Genomic DNA, 20,746 nt, shown 5'->3' with positions numbered 1-20,746 from the left:
CCATGTGTGTGCTGCTCAATGGCCTCCAACAATGACACCATCTGGTGGTTACAAACAGCATGTACATACATGACAATTCGCGTCCTCGACCAGGCCAACATCCTCAGCATCGAAGCACTGACCACACTTGATCAACTCCGCTGGGCAGGGCCACATTGTCCGCATGTCCCAGACACGAGACTCCCAAAGCAAACGCTCTACTCGGAACTCCTTCACGGCAAACGAGCCAAAGGTGGGCAGAGGAAACGTTTCGGGGACCACCCTCAAAGCCTCCCTGATAAAGTGCAACATCCACACCGACACCTGGGAGTCCCTGGGCCCAAAGACCAGTCCGCCCTAAGTGGAGGAAGTGCATCCGGGAGGGCGCTGAGCACCTCGAGTCTCGTCGCCGAGAGCGTGCAGAAACCAAGCGCAGGCAGCGGAAGGAGCGTGCGGCAAACCAGTCCCACCCTCCCCTTCCCTCAACCACTGTCTGTCCCACCTGTGACAGGGACTGTGGCTCTCGTATTGGAGTGTTCAGCCACCAAAGAACTCAAGTTAAGAGTGGAAGCAAGTCTTCCTCGATTCCGAGGGACGACCTATGATGATGATGGGGGCATGACTTTTCGCGTCGAGTTCCCCCACTTGTCTGCCATAAGATTGATGGAAGCAAAAAGAAAGACTTGCATTTATATAGCGCCTTTCATGACCTTCCACAGCAGTGTGATAATGACCAGATAATCTGTTTATGTTATGTTGATTGAGGGATAAATATTGGCCAGGGGAGAACTCCCCTGCTCTTCTTTGAAATAGTGCCACAGGATCTTTTACATCCACCTGAGAGGGAAGACAGGCCTCGATTTAAAGTCTCAACTGAAAAATGGCGCCTCCCACAGTGCAGCACTCCCTCAGTACTGCCCCTCCGACAGTGCGGCACTCCCTCAGTACTGCCCCTCCGACAGTGCAGGACTCCCTCAGTACTGCCTCTCCGACAGTGCGGCGCTCCCTCACTACTGCCCCTCCAACAGTGCAGCGCTCCCTCAGTACTGCCCCTCTGACAGTGTGGCACTCCCTCAGTACTGCCCCTCCGACAGTGCAGCACTCCCTCAGTACTGCCCCTCCGACAGTGCGGCACTCCCTCAGTACTTCCCCTCCAACAGTGCAGCGCTCCCTCAGTACTGCCCCTCTGACAGTGTGGCACTCCCTCAGTACTGCCCCTCTGACAGTGCAGCACTTCCTCAGTACTGCCCCTCCGACAGTGTGGCACTCCCTCAGTACTTCTCCTCCAACATGCAGCGCTCCCTCAGTACCGACAGTGCGGCATTCCCTCAGTACTGCCCCTCCAACAGTGCGGCGCTCCCTCAGTACTGCCCCTCCGACAGTGCGGCGCTCCCTCAGTACTGCCCCTCCGACAGTGCGGCGCTTCCTCAGTACTGCCCCTCCGACAGTGCGGCGCTCCCTCAGCACTGCCCCTCTGACAGTTCAGCACTCCCTCAGTACCACCCCTCCGACAGTGCGGCGCTCCCTCAGTACTGCCCCTCCGACAGTGCGGCACTCCCTCAGTACCGCCCCTCCGACAGTGCGGCGCTCCCTCAGTACTGCCCCTCCGACAGTGCTGCGCTCCCTCAGCACTGCCCCTCCGACAGTTCAGCACTCCCTCAGTACTGCCCCTCCGACAGTGCGGCGCTCCCTCAGTACTGCCCCTCCGACAGTGCGGCACTCCCTCAGTACTGCCCCTCCGACAGTGCGGCGCTCCCTCAGTACTGCCCCTCCGACAGTGCGGCGCTCACTCAGTACTGCCCCTCCGACAGTTCAGCACTCCCTCAGTACTGCCCCTCCGACAGTTCAGCACTCCCTCAGTACTGCCCCTCCGACAGTTCAGCACTCCCTCAGTACTGCCCCTCCGACAGTGCGGCACTCCCTCAGTACTGCCCCTCCGACAGTGCAGGACTCCCTCAGTACTGCCCCTCCGACAGTTCAGCACTCTTTTCTCCTGTAAGGCTTGACTCCTTTAGCAATGCTTGTGCCAGCAAGTATTTTTTTTTAATCCAATTTCGTTCCAGATCAACTCTAACGCCAAAGATCACTTTGCGCCAATGTGTTTGATCTTAGGCCAAAAGGCCGAGAGGCGAAGTTGCACCGTTCCTGGAAATATTGCAATACCAGGTCGGTGCCTGGAGTGGACGGGGCAAGCCCCTGATCCAGCTCCCTGTCCAAAAATCAATTCAATATCATGTCCCCATAGGGGATATTAAACTGATAAGAACAGATACTACACTTGATCTTAGCCAAAAGGCCGAGAAGCTCGTGCCAGCAAGTAACTCTAACCTGAGCTATTGTAACTTTGGGTTAATATGGGAAGAGTGGGTTCCTGGCGGCTGTCCACCTGGTAAGTATCCGGCTGCTGGGTGGGCATGGTTAAAATTGTCCGAACTATTTTATAACTATAGGAGTGTTATTGACAAAGTGTGACAGGCTTGAGGAGTGGTGCAGAAGGGAGGGATTCAAATTCCTGCGACATTGGAACCGGTTCTGGGGGAGGTGGGACCAGTACAAACCGGACGGTCTGCACCTGGACAGGACTGGAACCAATGTCCTAGGGGGGAGTGTTTGCTAGTGCTGTTGGGGAGGGGTTAAACTAATATGGCAGGGAGATGGGAACCTATGCAGGGAGACAGAGGGAAGTAGAATGGGGGCAGAAGCAAAAGGTAGAAAGAAGAAAAGTAAAAGTGGAGGGCAGAGAAACCCAAGGCAAAAAGCAAAAAGGGCCACATTGCAGCAAAATTCTAAAAGGGCAAAGTGTGTTAAAAAGACAAGCCTGAAGGCTCTGTGCCTCAATGCGAGATGTATTCATAATAAAATGGACAAATTAACTGCACAGGCAGCTATTAAGGAATATGATATAATTGGCATCTCGGAAACATGGCTGCAGGGTGACCAAGGCTGGGAACTCAACATCCAGGGGTATTCAACATTCAGGAAGGATAGACAGAAAGGAAAAGGAGGTGGGTAGCGTTGCTGGTTAAAGAAGAAATTAACGCAATAGTAAGGAAGGACATTAGCTTGGATAATATGGAATCGGTATGGGCGGAGCTGCGGAATAGGTGATAGAGGTTGCGGGTTTGGGAGGTGCTGCCGAAGAAGCCTTGGCGAGTTGCTGCAGTGCATCTTGTAGACGGTACACACTGCAGCCACGGTGCGCCGGTGGTGGAGGGAGTGAGTGTTGAAGGTGGTGGGTAGCGTGGCCCATCGAGCGGGCTGCTTTGTCCTGGATGGTGTCGAGCTTCTTGAATGTTGTTGGAGCTGCAACTCATCCAGGCAAGTGGAGAGTATTCCATCACACTCCTGACTTGTGCCTTGTAGATGGTGGAAAGGCTTTGGGGAGTCAGGAGGCGAGACACTCACTGCAGAATACCCAGCTTCTGACCTGCTCTTGTTGCCACAGTATTTATGTGGCTGGCCCAGTTAAGTTTCTGGTCAATGGTGACCCTCAGGATGTTGATGGTGGGGGATTCGGCGATGGTAATGTCATTGAATGTCAAGGGATGGTGGTTAGACTCTCGCTTGTTGGAGACGGTCATTGCCTGGCACTTGTATGGTGTGAATGTTACTTGCCACTTATCAGCCCAAACCTGAATGTTGTCCAGGTCTTGCTGCATGCGGGCACGGACTGCTCCATTATCTGAGGAGTTGCGATTGGAACTGAACACTGTGCAGTCATCAGCGAACATCCCCACTTCTGACCTTATGATGGAGGGAAGGTCATTGATGAAGCAGCTGAAGATGGTTGGGCCTAGGACACTGCCCTGAGGAACACCTGCAGCGATGTCCTAGGGCTGTCAGTATTGACCTCCAACCACCACAACCATCTTCCTTTGTGCTGGGTATGACTCCAGCCAGTGGAGAGTTTTCCCCCTGATTACCATTGATTTCAGTTTTACTGGGGCTCCTTGATGCCACACTCTGTCAAATGCTGCCTTGATGTCCAGGGCAGTCACTCTCACCTCACCTCTGGAATTCAGCTCTTTTGTCCATGTTTGACCGAGACTATAATGCGGTCTGGAGTCGAGGGGTCCTGGCGGTACCCAAACTGGGCATCAGTGAGCAGGTTATTGGTGAGTAAGTGCCGCTTCATAGCACTGTCGACAACACCGTCCATCACTTTGCTGATGATTGAGAGTAGACTGATGGGGCGGTAATTGGCCGGATTGGATTTGTCTTGCTTTTTGTGGACAGGACATACCTGGGCGGTTTTCCACATTGTCGGATAGATGCCAGTGTTGTAGCTGTACTGGAACAGCTTGGCTAGAGGCACGGCTAGTTCTGGAGCACAAGTCTTCAGCACGACAATCGGGATGTTGTCGGGGCCCATAGCCTTTGCTGTATCAGTGCGCTCAGCCGTTTCTTGATATCACGTGGAGTGAATCGAATTGGCTGAAGACTGGCTTCTGTGATGTTGGGAACCTCAGGAGTAGGCACTTCTGGTTGAAGATGGTTGCAAACACATTGTCTTTTGCACTCGTGCTGGGCTCCGCCATCATTGAGGATGGGGATAGTCATGGAGCTTCCTCCTCCCAATCGCTGTTTAATGGTCCACCACCATTCACGACTGGATGTGGCAGAACTTTGATCTGATCTGTTGATTGTGGGATTGTTTAATCCTGTCTATAACATGCTGAATCCACTGTTTAACATGCATGTAATCTTGAGTTGCAGCTTCCCCAGATTGACACCTCATTTTTAGGTATGCCTGATGCTGTTCCTGGCATGCTCTTCTACACTCCTCATTGAACCAGGGTTGGTCCCCTGGTTTGATAGTAATGGTAGAGTGAGGGATATGCCGGTAGACATGAGGGTACAGGTTGTGGTGGAATACAATTCTGCTGTTGCTGAAGGCCCACAGCACCTCATGGATGCCCAGTTTTGAGCTGCTAGATCTGTTCTGAATCTATCCCATTTAGCACGGTGGTAGTGCCACGCAACACGATGGAGGGTGTCCTCGGTGTGAAGACGGGACTTCGTCTCCACAATTACTGTGCGGTGGTTACTGCTACCAATACTGTCATGGACAGATGCATCTGCGACAGGTAGATTGGTGAGGACGAGGGCAAGTAGGTTTTCCCCTCGTGTTGGTTCTCTCACCACCAGCTGCAGGCCCAGTCTGACAGCTATGTCCTTCAGGACGCAGCCAGCTCGGTCAGTAGTGGTGCTACCGAGCCACTCTTGGTGATGGACATTGAAGTTCCCCCACCCAGATTACATTCTGTGCCCTTGCTACTCTCAGTGCTTCTTCCAAGTAGTGTTCAACATGGAGGTGTACTGATTCATCAGCTAAGGGAGGGCGGTGGATGGTAATCAGCAGGAGGTTTCCTTGCCCATGCTTTACCTGAAGCCATGAGATTTCATGGGATCCAGAGTCAGTGTTGAGGAGTCCCAGGGTCACTCCTGCCTGACTGTATACCGCTACCTCAGGTGGGTCTGTCCTGTCCCACCGGCAGGGCAGAGATGGTGATGGAGGAGTCTGGGACATTGGCTGAAAGCTATGATCCTGTGAGTGTGACTATGACTATGTCAGGCTGTTGCTTGACTAGTCTGTGGAACAGCTCTCCCAATTTTGACACAAGTCCCAAGATGTTAGTGAGGAGGTTCGTAGCCGGTGCCAAGATCGATCCGTCTGGTTTTATTTTTATTATTGTTAATGGTTTTTTTCTTTACAACTCAGTTGCTTGCTAGGCCATTGGGTCTGCAGTCACATATCGGCCAGACCGGGTAAAGACAGCAGATTTCCTTCCCTAAAGGGCAGTGGTGAACCAGATGGGTTTTTAAGAACAATCTGGTAGTTTTATGGTTACTATTACTGACACTAGCTTTTATTATTCCAGATTTATTTAATTAACTACATTTGCCAGCTGCCATGGTGGGATTTGAACTTATGTCTCAAGATGATCAGTGCAGGACTCTAGATTACTGGTTCAGAAACTTAACCACTATGCTACTGTTCCTGACTAGAGCAACTGTGCAGCTTAATGGGTACATTGGTGACAGGAAAAGTAACAGGAAATAAGTGTGATAATAACAACTTGCATTTATATCGCACCTTTAACATAATATGTCCCAAGGCGCTTCACAGGAGTGTTAGCGAACAAAATTGACACTGAGCCACATAAGGAGATATTAGGACAGGTGACTGGTCACGGAGATATGTTTTAAAGGGTGTCTTAAAGGAGGAGAGAGGTGGAGAGGTTTAGGGAGGGAATTCCAGAGCTTGGGGCCCAAGCAGCTGAAGGCACGGCCACCCATGGTGGAGCGATGGCAATTGGGGGATGCTCAAGAGGGCAGAATTAGAGGAGCGGAGATCTCGGAGGGTTGTGGGAGATTAGAGATAGGGAAGAGCGAGGAGGCCATGGAGGCAATTAATGCCGTGAAATTTTAATAAATGGCTTGCATTTATATAGCGCCTTTCAAACCTCAGTGTATTACTTTTAAAGTACTTTTTGGAGTGTAGTCACTTGTAACATGGGAAACGCGGCAATGAATTTGCGCACAGCAAGCTCCCACACACAGCAGTGTGATAATGACCTGTTTTTGTTATGTTGGTTGAGGGATAAATATTGGTCGCAGTCACCAGGGTAACTCCCCTCTGCTCTTGTAAAGCAGAGTCCCCGCCAAAGTAAGGGAGAGTGCAGACGTCTTTACGTCACCACAAGTGAAAACCTCTGCGTCTGACGTCGCACGCACGGCCTGCGCCTGACGCAATTTCTTCGAAATCAGCTGTTCGTGTTCGAGCTGCGGCACAGCCGCTCTTCCCGCGCGGACTCCCTCCCGCCGCGCGCCCCGCGCTTCACCCGCTCTCAGCCAACCACACCGCGCCATTCGTCCCGGAGCGATAGGCGCGGTGACCAATCAGCCGGCGAGGGCAGCGTGGCCCGTTGGGCGGCCAGACATCGCGGGAGGTGGGACGAGAGCGGGATGATTGATGTAAAGGTGCACCAATAGGCTGAGAACGCTGGGTGACAAGCGCCAGTAAGTGCGCGGCGGGGCGGGACACGTTCTGGGCTTGCGGACAGCCCCGAGGTTGGAGTTTGTCGAGTTGCTGGAAGGGCCTGGTGTGTTTGTGGTATTCCAGTGTGTCCAGTTATTGTCAGTTGGATACAACAAATAAAGATACAATGTAATTAATTAAAAGTGAAACATCAACAAGAACAGCCGGCACAGCACTATCTGCGATAACAGAATATAGCTTTTACATGATTTGAAATTCTAAGTTTGAACAGAGGAGTTCAGGTAAGGCAGCAGCTTAATGGACATTTTCTAAATAATAGTTTGCATCGCTCAGAGAATTTTACTGATAACTGATCTCCAACAATCATTTAAACATTTCTCTCCTTTTCACTAAATTTACTGAGATCAGATTTAAGATAATTGGCAAAAGAGCGAGAGGCGACATGTGGAAAAAGTTCTTTATGCAACGAGTTGTTGTGGTCTGGAGTTCATGGCCTGATAGAATGGCGGATGCAGATTCAATAATAACTTTCAACATGGAATTGGATAAACGATCGTGTCAGCCAGTGGCTCAGTGGGCAGTACACTCACTTCTGTCAGGAGTTGTGGGTTCAAGTCCCACTCCAGGGAATTGAGCACATAAATCTAGGCTGACACTCCTAATGCAGTGCTGAGGGAGCGCTGCAATGTCGGAGGTGCTGTCTTTCGGGTGGAAGTAAACGATCCCACGGCACTATTTTGAAGAAGAGCAGGGGAGTTATCCCTGGTGTTCTGGCCAATATTTATCCCTCAATCAACATAACAAAAACAAATGATCTGGTCATTATCACATTGCTGTTTGTGGGAGTTTGCTGTGCGCAAGTGGGCTGCCGTGTTTCCCATAATACAACAGCGACAACACTCCAAAAATGTTCTTGTAAAGTGCTTTGGGATGTGAAAATCATGATTTAAATGAAAGTCTTTAAGATACAAAGCATGTATCATGGGAATTGATGCTTCAAATTTGAACAAAATGTGAATCAAAAGGATGTCTTGAATTGTATTCCTTGTGACTACACTTCAAAAAGTACTTCATTGGTGGTAAAGCACTTTGGGATGTACTGAGGAACTAGGAACTAGGAACAGGAGTAGACCATACAGGGGACACAGTCTAAGGATAAGGGGCAGGCCATTTAGGACTGAGATGAGGAGAAACTTCTTCACTCAGAGTTGTTAACCTGTGGAATTCCCTGCCGCAGAGAGTTGTTGATGCCAGTTCATTGGATATATTCAAGAGGGAGTTAGATATGGCCCTTACGGTTAAGGGGATCAAGGGGTATAGAGAGAAAGCAGGAAAGGGGTACTGAAGGAATGATCAGCCATGATCTTATTAAATGGCGGTGCTGGCTCGAAGGGCCGAATGGCCTACTCCTGCACCTATTTTCTATGTTTCTATACGGCCCCTCGAGCCTGCTCCGCCATTTAATACAGTCGTGGCTGATCCGATCATGGACTCAGCTCCACTTCCCTGCCCGCTCCCCATAACCTTTTATCGCTCAAGAAACTGTCTATTTCTGCCTTAAATGTATTCAATGTCCCAGCTTCCACAGCTCTCTGAGGCAGCAAATTCCACAGATTGATAACCCTCTGAGAGAAGAAATGTCTCCTCATCTCTGTTTTAAATGGGCGGCTCCTTATTCTAAGGTCATGAGGAGAAACTTTTTCACCCAGAGATTGGTGAACCTGTGGAATTCTCTACCACAGAAAGTTGTTGAGGCCAATTCACTAAATATATTCAAAAAGGAGTTCGATGTAGTCCTTACTACTAGGGGGAATCAAGGGGTATGGCGAGAAAGCAGGAATGGGGTACTGAAGTTGCATGTTCAGCCATGAACTCATTGAATGGTGGTGTCGGCTCCAAGGGCTGAATGGCCTACTCCTGCACCTATTTTCTATGTTTCTATGCCCCCTAGTTCTAATCTCCCCCATCAGTGGAAACATCCTCTCTGCATCCACCTTGTCGAGCCCCCTCATAATCTTATACGTTTCGATAAGATCACCTCTCATTCTTCTGAATTCCAATGAGTAGAGGCCCAACCTACTCAACCTTTCCTCATAAGTCAACCCCCTCATCCCCGGAATCAACCGAGTGAACCTTCTCTGAACTGCCTCCAAAGCAAGTATATCCTTTCGTAAATACGGAAACCAAAACTGCACGCAGTACTCCAGGTGTGGCCTTACCAATACCCTGTATAACTGTAGCAAGACTTCCCTGCTTTTATACTCTATCTCCTTGAAGGAGAAAAAATTGTTGGGAAAAGAGTGGGACTAACTGGATTGGTCTTTGAAAGAACCGGTGCAGGCTCGATGGGCCAAATGACGACCTTCCGTGCTGTACCATTCTATGATTCTATGAAATGTTAAATGTCACTGTGTGTGTGTGTGTGTATATATAGGTAATTATTAAAAAAAAATATTTACTTTGGTAGGTAGAGTGAGCTTTTGCATTAGTTGTTTAGCATTCCTGCTCCTGAGTCAGAAGGTGCAGAGTTCGAACCTCACTCCAGACAGTCCTGGTGAGTGGAGCTCTGCCACTAAATTCTGGGTTGACATCTAGCGGGGTACTCGTGCCCGGTGGGTGCCCATAAAATCCTCCTGCCATATAGGACTAGCCAACCACTCTACGGGCTGGTATAAAGATGGTTATGGCCTTGGAAGGAGCATTTATGTTGTGGCCTGTCAGACTGTTAATCAGCCAGTGAAGCTTCCCATTACTTCACATTGTCGTCCCCCTCCCCCCCAGGAAACAATGCGGAAATATGAAATAACAACTTTTTTGTAGGTTTTTCAATTTGCTTAAAAAAACCTTACAATTTATATTGGACAGACCTTGGCAAGGACACGAGATGTTTTTTGTTATTATACCTTGTGCTGGAAGTAGCTTATTGAGATTGATCTGAGCAGTGTACATTATATTCAGAATTATTGATGTCTCTGGGATTTCAACAAAGTATATGTCAACAGAAGTACATTTCTTCTTTGCAACATCTAGATTTTTTTTATATGCACTGATGGAAGTTTGTAATGTGCATTTGGACAAGGCCCTGGAGGGTAGAAGTTCAGCATAAATCAGCGCGAGGGGAGAAAATGAAACGACTTGTCTCCTTTCTGCTGACCTTTGGCTCTACCCCCCAGTGCTTTGTCCAAATGCACATTCTTCACGTGGAAACCTAAACTGTGAGCGTTGGCAGGCAGCCCAGCTATGGAGGCCGATAGGAAGGGAAGGGAATAATAGCTGAGCACAAACAATCCTGTCCTCACTGACTGCGTGTATGTGTCTGGACCCCTCTGCAGACCTGTTGGCTCTGGGTTGATGGTGATTAACCCTAGAATGATCGTTCAGACTCTAAGCTTTGATCAGCTTCGTGGCACTTTTCTGCACCACTTCCCAGGCTTAGATGTTTCCCTTGTGCCTTGTTGAGCAGCACACATTATTGTGTGCATGCCTTGTACTTTATTGATTTGGCAACATAGCTTTGCTTTCTGTTGCTGTGATTGCACACGGTCAGTGCAGAGTCCATATCACTCCCCGATCTCTTTCAGCCTCTTCTCCCAGCTAGTTTAACTCCCATTTGTTCTCTAAACTTTTTTCAATCCCAGTGTGCAAGACCTTGTATTTATTTATCTGTATTGAATTCCATAGTTCACTTCCAAATATTGTCTAGGTCCCTGTGTAATTCTTTGGCTGTTTAGTATGATCTGTGCATTTGACCAGACCAGCATTCTGAAAGAAAGACTTGCATTTCTATAGCGCCTGTCACGACCACTGCACGTCCCAAAACGCTTTACAGCCAATGAAGTACTTTTTGACGTGTAGTCAGTGTTGTAATTTAGGAATTCAGCTCATTTTGCTCTCTTCTGTCTCTTCTTCCACCACCACCAAAAAAACTAAAATAAATTGTATAATCCTCTCCATTCAGTTAACTTTATTTTATTAAAAAGCAAATTCCTGTTCAGGATTCCATTTATCCAAAATGCTGCTGGGCTCTGTGTGCAAGTCTTAACGTCCGACCCATTTAAAAAAAAACAAATTGATCTTTGGAGGTGGGTCAGACTGGTAAGGTCACATTGATTGTCTATCCCTAGTGAACCTGAGGGCATTGAGAGTCAAGCACATAGTGTGGGACTGGAGTCACGTGTAGGCCCAGACTGGGTCGGGGTGGCAGACTCCCCTCCCTGAAGAACATTAGTGAACCAGTTGGGTTTTTAGGACAATCTGGCAGCTTTTGTGGTCATTATACCCAGTGTCAGCCCACAAATTCCCCGATTTTCGAAATCAATTTCACAACTTTCCATGGTGCGATTTGAACCTGCGACCTCTGGGCTGCAAGTCCAGGGCCAGAACCCCTCATCCCCTCCCAACTACCATTCATTTCTTGTTGCTCCCAGTATTAAGAGCAAGGTGTTGAGAAAGCACAAATGCAGCGTCTCAACTTAAGACCCATGGGATTTAATGCGCTCTAGTGTTCAAAACACGATTACATTATTAGGTATTTCATGATGTTGATGGGTATGCTGCAAAGTGATTGTAGTCGTCTTGTTAATCTTTAATATTCCATACCCTTGAGGTGGAAGCTCTGATTTGTTTTCCAATTGCTGCTGTTCCCTTCCTGAGAATTGAGGCTCTTGAGTATTCGTGGAGCTGTACCCCAGTAAGGAAGCAAGGCCTTCAGAAGAGGGGAAGGAAAAATGAATGGAAGGAGTCTTTTATGGGAGCTGCTTTTCTGAGGCTGAAGTTCCACAATCCTGTTGAGACTGAGTGGAGGGAGATTCGCCCTGTGTTTGGTCTATGCTGTACTGGGCTTGGGAATGCTTGATGGTGAGCCTAGGTGTCAAAAGTGGGGAAAATGTTGCAATCCCTCGCACTGTACATGGTGCATCATAGAAATTTATGGCACAGAAGGAGGCCATTCGGCCCATTGTGTCCGTGCCGGCTGATAAAGAGCTACCCAGCCAATCCCACTTTCCAGCTCTGGGTCCGTAGCCCTGTAGGTTACGGCACTTCAAGTGCACATCCAAGTACTTTTTAAATGTGGCAAGGGTTTCTGCCTCTACCACCCTTTCAGGCAGTGAGTTCCAGACCCCCACCACCCTCTGGGTAAAGACATTTCCCCTCTAAACCTCCCCCCAATTACTTTCAATCAATGCCCCCCTGGTTGTTGACCCCTCTGCTGAGGGAAATAGATCCTTCCTATCCACTCTATCTCGGCTCTCATAATTTTTTACACCTCAATTAAGTCTCCCCTCAGCCTCCTGTTCCAAAGAAAACAACAGGAAACCAAAAAAATCAGTCAGAATACAGTATTTGTTCTGTAACCAGTGGGTTGGAGTCCTGAGACACTCAATCTCAGACTACTGTTTGTTCCATTAGGTGTTTACCCAAGTCAGCCCAGAATTGAGTCATTTCACTCTGTCTCTAACTCACCATGGTGTTAATACTGTGCTGTGTTGTGTAGTGCAGCGTATGCAGTTAGTCTTCAACATTCTACACACTACAACGTGGTGACTTTTGACTGGATTGTTTCATGAGGGTTGTGAATCTGTGGAATTCTCTGCCCAAGGAAGCAGTTGAGGCTAGCTCATTGAATGTATTCAAGTCACAGATAGATAGATTTTTAACCAATAAGGGAATTAAGGGTTACGGGGAGCGGGCGGGTAAGTGGAGCTGAGTCCACGGCCAGATCAGCCATGATCTTGTTGAATGGCGGAGCAGGCTCGAGGGGCTAGATGGCCTACTCGTGTTCCTAATTCTTATGTTCTTATGTTCTTCTGAGCACAGGCCCGTACTGGTCGCTGAACATGAGATTTCGAACTGGGTGTGTTTTGACGGTTATCAGAAAATGACTTCCTGGACAGCTCATGCAGCAGTGCTTTTGACTTGGAGCACCCTGTCGCTCTATTGGTCCACTCCAAAATAGCCCTATGGATAGCAGTTTGAGTGGGCCGTCTGTGCAATAGTGGTGCCCTCCTCCTCATGGGGTACTTGTAGTGACATCTGTGTCCTGGTGGCATTGGGCAAGCCCACTGCCGCTCTACTGGTCCACCTCAAAAATAGGCCTACCCAAAAGCTTCTTAGCATCACAGTATTGCCCCTTTAGCGTGTATACAGTTAAATTAATTGATGCCTTGCTCGTAGGGTGCGCAGGTTGGATGCAGGGCTACAAAACGATAGTGTTAATTCTCCCGACCTGCACACCCTTCGACTGTGCCTCCCCACTGAACAGAGACTCCGTGAATTTGCCTATTCGATCAGCGAGCAGATGCAAGAACCCCGACCACTTCTTGTTTTTTTTTTTAATTACTGCATTAGCTTGGCTGATATCTTGTGCTCCCACACTACCTGTGGTTTGGCTGGGATCTAGGCTAACTGAACCTTGGAGCAATGCGTCATTGAGATAGCTGCTGGATGTGGTGTAGAATGCAACCAGTCCGATCCTGCTCTGTGGTAGCATGGACAGCTAATGCCGCTCTGTGTGTCTGGGAGCACTGGCCTCGCCCAACATTTCAGGAGCCAAGGAATGCAATCGGTGGAAATGGAACGCTGCCGGTTACTGTGCGTTGAGCTGTAACCGAGGGACTGTGAATGCCATCTCCAAAAATGAAGCTGCACTTGTGACCAAGATGGTGTTTGAATTCCGACCTCTTATGATAAAGTAGCAAAATACTGCGGCTCTGCTATAAAGGCAGTGTGTAACTGAGCAATACAGAACAGACAGATCCAGGGCTCAATTCCTAGTCTGTGACGACTCAGCTGATAAAAGAAAGACTTGCATTACTGTAGCGCCTTTCACAACCTCAGGATGTCCCAAAGCGCTTCACAGCCAAAGTACTTTTTAAAGTGCAGTCACTGTTGTAATGTGGGAAGCGCAGCAGCCAATTTGCACACAGCAAGCTCCCACAAACAGAATGTGATAATGACCAGATAATATGTATTTTAATGTTGATTGGCCAGGACACTGAGGAGAACTCCCCTGCTCTTCTTTGAAATAGGGCTGTTGGGATATTTTACTTCCACTTGAGGGGGCAGACGGGTCCTCGGTTTGATGTCTCCTCTGAATGACGGCACCTCCGACAGTGCAGCGCTCCCTCAGCACCCCCCCCCCTCCCCCCTCCGACAGTGCAGCGCTCCCTCAGCACTCCCCCCCCCCCCCTCCCCCCTCCGAACATTGCGGTGCTCCCTCAGCACTGCCCCCCCCCCCCCGACACTGCGGTGCTCCCTCAGCACCCCCCCCCCTCCCCCCTCCGACAGTGCAGCGCTCCCTCAGCACTCCCCCCCCCCCCCTCCCCCCTCCGAACATTGCGGTGCTCCCTCAGCACTGCCCCCCCCCCCCCGACACTGCGGTGCTCCCTCAGCACTGCACCCCCCCCCTCCGACAGTGCGGTGCTCCCTCAGCACTGCCCCCCCCCCTCCGACAGTGCGGTGCTCCCTCAGCACTGCCCCCCCCCCCGACAGTGCGGTGCTCCCTCAGCACTCCACCCCCCCCCCCCCCCCTTCCGACAGTGCGGTGCTCCCTCAGCACTCCCCCCTCCCCCCACCCCCCGACAGTGCAGCGCTCCCTCAGCACTCCCCCCCTCCGACAGTGCGGTACTCCCCCCTCCCCCCCCCTCCGACAGTGCGGTACTCCCTCAGCACTCCCTCCGACAGTGCGGCGCTCCCTCAGCACTGCCCCCCTCCGACAGTGCGGCGCTCCTTCAGTACTGGCACCAGGTGTGTCAGCCTAGATTATGTGCTCAAGTCCCTTGAGTGGGACTTGAATCCACAACCTTCTGACTCCGAGGCGAGAGTGCGACCTACTGAGCCATGACTGACGATGGTAGGGCATGAGACAATTGTTCTGTTTCGCCTGTGCCAATGACAGGAGAAATCAGTGAGAATTTGTGCTTCTAGCTGTTATTGCATTGATCTGTCTGGAAAGCTCCTGTGTGTGGGTGTCTAGTGAGGATATTTTAAAACTCGAAGTGGGGGTGCTCTATGATTGAGTAGAATTCTGACCCTCTCCATCTGTGCTACTGCTCGAGTCCTGAGGGCTGACAGAATGTGCCTTCAGGAAGGGAACTGCGTAGTCCAGGTGAAGCTGTAGTGTTATTGTTAGACAACCTCCTTCCCTCTCTGGTTCTGGAAACACGCTTCGAGTGAGACGTTTACGGGACTTGAGTGCACGGAACCAACTTTATTTATACAGCATCGGTGATCAATCTATACAGTACAAGGGTAGTATTGGATTCCTCTCTCCCTCCAGCTATCTACCTAGCCCTACAACCCTAGTTGTTAACTGCAAAAGTAACGTACGTCATATTTTATCGACCGACCTTTGGACTGCTAACTCCTTCTAACTTCCTTATGATGAGTTCCCTCCTGACCTCATGATTAGCTGCCTTTATCAACAACTCCTTGTTTATTCCAAAAGATCACTGTACTCTTGTACTAGTTAATTAACAAGAACTATATTAAAGAACATAAGAAATAGGAGCAGGAGTAGGCCATACAGCCCCTCAAGCCTGCTCAACCATTCAATAAGATCATGGCTGATCTGATCATGGACTCAGCTCCACTTCCCTGCCCGCTCCCCATAACCCTTTATTCCCTTATTGCTCAAAAATCTGTCTATCTCTGTTTTAAATATATTCAATGACCCAGCCTCCACAGATCTCTGGGGCATAAAATTCCACAGATTTACAACCCTCAGAATAAATTCCTCCTCATCTCAGTTTTAAATGGGCAGCCCATTATTCTGAGACTATGTCCCCTAGTTTTAGTTTCCCCTATGAGTGGAAATATCCTCTCTGCATCCACCTTGTCGAGCCCCCTCATTATTTTATATGTTTTGATAAGATCACCTCTCATTCTTCTAAACGCCAATAAGTATAGGCCCAACTTACTCAACCTATCTTCATAAGTCAACTCCCTCATCTCCGGAATCAACCTAGTGAACCTTCTCTGAACAGCCTCCAATGCAAGTATATCCTTCCTTAAATACGGAGACCAAAACTGTACGCAGTACTCCAGGTGTGGCCTCACCAATACCCTGTACAGTTGTAGCAGGACTTCTCTGCTTTTATACTCTATCACCCTTGCAATAAAGGCCAACATTCCTTTTGCCTTCCTGATTACTTGCTGCACCTGCAAACTAACTTTTTGTGTTTCACGTCAAGGACCCCCAGGTCCCTCTGTACTGCAGCACTTTGCTATTTTTCTCTATTTAATTTATAATTTGCTTTTCTATTATTTCTGCCAAAGTGGATAACCTCACATTTTCCCACATTATACTCCATCTGCCAAATTTTTGCCCACTCACTTAGCCTGTCTATATCCCTTTGCACATTTTTTGTGTCCTCCTCACAATTTGCTCTCCCACTCATCTTTGTATCAGCAGCAAACTTGGCTACATTACACTCGGTCCCTTCATAGAATCATTTACAGCACGGAAGGAGGCCATTTCGGCCCATTGTGTCCATGCCGGCCAACAAGAGCTATCTAGCCCAATCCCACTTTCCATCTCTCGGTCCGTAGCCCTGTAGGTTACGTCCCTTCAAGCGCACATCCAAGTACTTTTTAAATGTGGTGAGGGTTTCTGCCTCTACCACCCTTTCAGGTAGTGGGTTCCAGACCCCCACCACCCTCTGGGTGAAGAAATTTCCCCTCAAATCCCCTCTAAACCTTCTCCCAATTACTTTAAATTTCTGCCCCCTGGTTGTTGACCCCTCTGTTAAGGGAAATAGGCCCTTTCTATCCACTATATCTGGGCCCCTCAATGAGGTCTCCCCTCAGCCGCCTCTATTTCAAGGAAAACAAACCCAGCCTATCCAATCTGTCCTCATGGCTAAGATTCTCCACTCCTGGCAACATCCTCGTAAATCTCCTCTGTACCCTCTCCAGTGCAATCACATCCTTCCTGTAATGCGGTGACCAGAACTGCACGCAGTACTCCAGCTGTGGCCTAACCAGTGTTTTATACAGTTCAAGCATAACTCCTCCTGCTCTTCTATTCTCTGCCTTGGCTAATAAAGGCAAGCATTCCGTATGCCTTCTTAACTACCTTATCCACCTCCTCCAAGTCATTTATATATAGATTGTAAATAGTTGAGGCCCCAGCACCCATCCCTGAGTCACCTTTTGCCAACTGGAAAATGACCCATTTATCCCGACTCTCTGTTTTCTGTTAGTTAGCCAATCCTCTATCCATGCTAATATATTACCCCCAACCCCATGAACTTTTATCTTGTGCAGTAACCTTTTATGTGGCACCTTATCGAATGGCTTCTGGAAATCCAAATCCACCACATCCACTGGTTCCCCCTTATTCATCCTGTTCGTTACATCCTCAAAGAACTCCAGCAAATTTGTCAAACATGACTTCCCCTTCATAAATCCATGCTGACTCTGCTTGATTGAATTATGCTTTTCAAATATCCTGCTACTGCTCACCACCACCTTATCAAGGGTTAACTAGGAAACTGGCAATAACTGCCGGCTTTGCCAGCGATGCCCACATCCCAAGAATATTTTTTTTTTTAAAAAGGTACATTGTATGTATACATTAGATAACAAACGTGAGAAATTTGAGTTTTAAATTAAGAGCTTCTGATGTTCATTGCAGTGTATCATATAGTACATACCAAAGCAGGCTAACTTAAGAACATACAAACTAGGAGCAGGAATAGGCCATTTGACCCCTCGAGCCTGCTCCGCCATTCAATAAGATCATGGCTGATCTGATCTTGGCCTCAACTCCACTTCCCTGCCTGTTCCTCATTCCCCATTCCTCTCCTGTAGTTCAAAAATCTGTCTATCTCCACCTTGAATATATTCAATGACCCAGCCTCCACAGATCTCTTTGGTAGAGAATTCCAAAGATTCACAACCCTCTGAGTGAAGAAATTCCTCCTCATCTCTGTCTTAAATGGGCGACCCCTTATTCTGAAACTGCCCCATAGTTCTAGATTCCCCCAAGAGGAGAAACATCCTCTCTGCGTATACTTATGTTCTTTTAGGGTTATGGAGAGCGGGCAGGGAAGTGGAGCTGAGTCCATGATAAGATCAGCCATGATCTTATTAAATGGCGGAGCAGGCTCGAAGGGCCAAATGGCTGACTCCTGCTCCTATTTCTTATGTTCTTACCCTGTCATGTGCCCTCAGTCTCTTATGATTCAATAAGATCACCTCTCATTCTTCTAAAAACCGATGAGTATAGGCCCAACTTGCTCAACTTCCTCATAAGACAACCCTTTTACCTCAGGAATCAACCCAGTGAACCTTCTCTGAACTTCCTCCAATGCAAACACAATCCCGCCTTAAATAAGGAGACCAAAACTGTACGCAGTACTCCGGGTGTGGCCTCACCAATACCCTGTACAGTTGTAGCAGGACTTCCCTGCTTTTATACGCTATCACCCTTGCAATAAAGGTCAACATTCCATTTGCCTTCCTCATTACTTGCTGTACCTGCTTACTAACTGTTTGGGTTTCATGTACGAGGATTCTCTTCTATACTGCAGCATTCTATAGTCACTCTCCATTTAAATAATATTCTGCTTTTCTATTCTTCCTACCAAAGTGGATACCTCACATTTTCCCCACATTGTACTCCCATCTGCCAAATGTTTGCCCACTCACTTAACCTATTTATATCCCTTTACAGATTTCTTGTGTCCTCCTCACAACTTGCTTTCCCACCTATCTTTGTATCATCAGCAAATTTGGCTACAATACACTCGGTCCCTTCATCCAAGTCATTAATATACATTGTAATTAGTTACCCCCCATCTCAACTTTCCCAACCAATAGAAGGCATTGTAATGGTGCTGCCAAGCTCTCTAGTGTATGTGATTCAATGAAGGTGATCCTTGGTTGATGCAAACATTTTTTTTTCCAGCAGTATGAGTCAGTGGGAGAACCTAAAGCAACTGGATACGAAGTACTTGGAGCAGCTGGATATTCTGTACCAGGATGAAAACTTTCCTATGGATGTCCGGGAATATCTTTCCCACTGGATTGAAACTCAGGACTGGTATGTTAAATCATTAAGTAAACGCTATTTAAGTAAACACTACGCTGCTTTCCCTGTGTTGTATGCACCTCCTCCACGCCTCTTCAATGCTTTTAGAAAGCTGGCTGGGGAGGGTGACTACACCTTTGATTTATTTCTTCCTTTGACTCTTGTGTCGATGTGCCTGGCCTGTGCTCTGGCACACTTGCGATAGGGAACTCTTGTCTAGGAATGACATGGAGGGGTCCAATTTGCCAAAAGGGAGAATTTTCTTTTTAAAGTGGCCCAATTGTTAGGTTGCACACTCAGCTCAGAATGTCGTGGTGAGGAGTTCCACACTCTGATTTGAGCTCCGATTCTAGGCTGCTACTCCAGTGCTGTATTGAAGAATTGCTGCATTGTCAGAGGTGCTGTTCTAAGTTGAACTGCACAAACTGACTTTTTGCCTGCCTGTTCAGGTGGGCATCAAAAAGCTGCATCGGGAAGGCAGTGGAATTGGCCCTCTGGAAGGTTGTGGTTTGATCTGAACTGTTGAATTCTAATACAACAACTTGTATTCCTATCTCATCGTCTAACATAGTAAAACGTCCCAAGGTGCTTCACAGGAGTGTTATGGAACAAAATTTCACACCGAGCCTCATAAGGAAATATTAGGGCAGGTGACCAAAAGCTTGGTCAAAGAGGTAGATTTTAAGGAGTGTCTTAAATGAGAAGAGAGAGATGGAGAGGTTTAGGAAGGGAATTCCAGAGCTTAAAGACTTGGCAGTAGAAGGCACGGCCATCAATGCTTGAGCAATTAAAATCAGGGATGCTCAAGAGCCCAGAATTGGAGATATCTCAGTGTGGGAGGAGAGGAGAGGAGAGACACGGGACCATGGAGGGATTTGAAAACAAGGATAAAAATTTTAAAATCAAGGCATTGCTTAACCAGGAGCCAATGTAGGATAGCGAGCGCAGGGGGTGATGGGTGAACGGGACTCAGTGCGATTTAGGACGCGGGCTGCCGAGTTTTGGATGACCTCAAGTTTACAGCGGGTAGAACATAGGAGGTCGGCCAAGAGTGCATTGGAATAAATTGCATAAGATGATTTGCATGTGCCGCTATCTGAAGTGCAGTGTAGAAGATGACTTTTAGCAGTGGGCAAGGTGGTCGAATGCAGCCAGTGCCCTGGGAATTCATGGTCTTCGCTGGTCAGTCTGCTTTGGGCAATTCCCCGGAGAGAAGGAAATAAATTGTGGAGCTCTTGTCCATTTTCTGACATTTGGTTACAGGGCAGCATAGATTTGGCAGATGTATGGGAACAAGTTGTTCTCTTTGCACTTTAGCCTAGATAATGTTTGGCGGTTCAGATGGAAGTTGTATTGACACAAACAAACTCAAAAAGACAACCCTGGACCCTGTAAATGGATAATTATTGTGACTCATTTGGCACAATGTGCTACAGGAACTTCGTTACATCATTGGCATGTACATCACATTCAAATGACTGAGGCATTGCTTAGCCAAAGCAAATGATTCAGACAGCTGATGTAGACCAGATACTTCTATAGAAAGCACAATTGGAATAAAGCTGAGAGCTATGGGATGAATCTCTGGCTGTGAGTCTGGAGTCCAGATTCTGCATCCTTTTCCTTTCAATACTGGTCTACAACAGACATTAACCCCAAACCCCTCAACAGCTAAATATGTCTGTTGCAGAGTGCACAGACCACTTGGTCCTAGTGACTGAATTCAGCCT

The 20,746-nt window shown here is 48.2% G+C and overlaps 1 protein-coding gene and 1 pseudogene across 2 annotated transcripts in view; one reads left to right on the top strand and one right to left on the bottom strand.

Moving 5' to 3' along the window:
- Positions 1-2,108: 2,108 nt before the first annotated feature.
- LOC139241035 (U2 spliceosomal RNA) lies at positions 2,109-2,287 on the bottom strand (annotated as a pseudogene).
- A 4,766-nt stretch (positions 2,288-7,053) lies between these two features.
- LOC139241016 (signal transducer and activator of transcription 1-like) overlaps positions 7,054-20,746 on the top strand; it is a 121,643-nt gene continuing 107,950 nt past the window's right edge. Inside the window, exons 1-2 of one of the 2 annotated variants that reach the window (XM_070869713.1) lie at positions 7,054-7,263; positions 18,897-19,028. In XM_070869713.1, the coding sequence (XP_070725814.1) occupies positions 18,898-19,028 (131 nt within the window). In that variant the 5' untranslated portion in view covers positions 7,054-7,263; position 18,897. Of the gene's footprint in view, positions 7,264-18,893; positions 19,029-20,746 lie in introns of both variants that reach the window. The other variant, XM_070869710.1, reaches the window with a different exon arrangement.

This window comes from Pristiophorus japonicus, chromosome X (genome assembly GCF_044704955.1).
Source record: "Pristiophorus japonicus isolate sPriJap1 chromosome X, sPriJap1.hap1, whole genome shotgun sequence".
NCBI classification, from domain to species: domain Eukaryota; kingdom Metazoa; phylum Chordata; class Chondrichthyes; family Pristiophoridae; genus Pristiophorus; species Pristiophorus japonicus.
The sequence above is the reverse complement of the archived record's forward strand: the minus strand, read 5'-3'. Positions and strand labels throughout refer to the sequence as shown.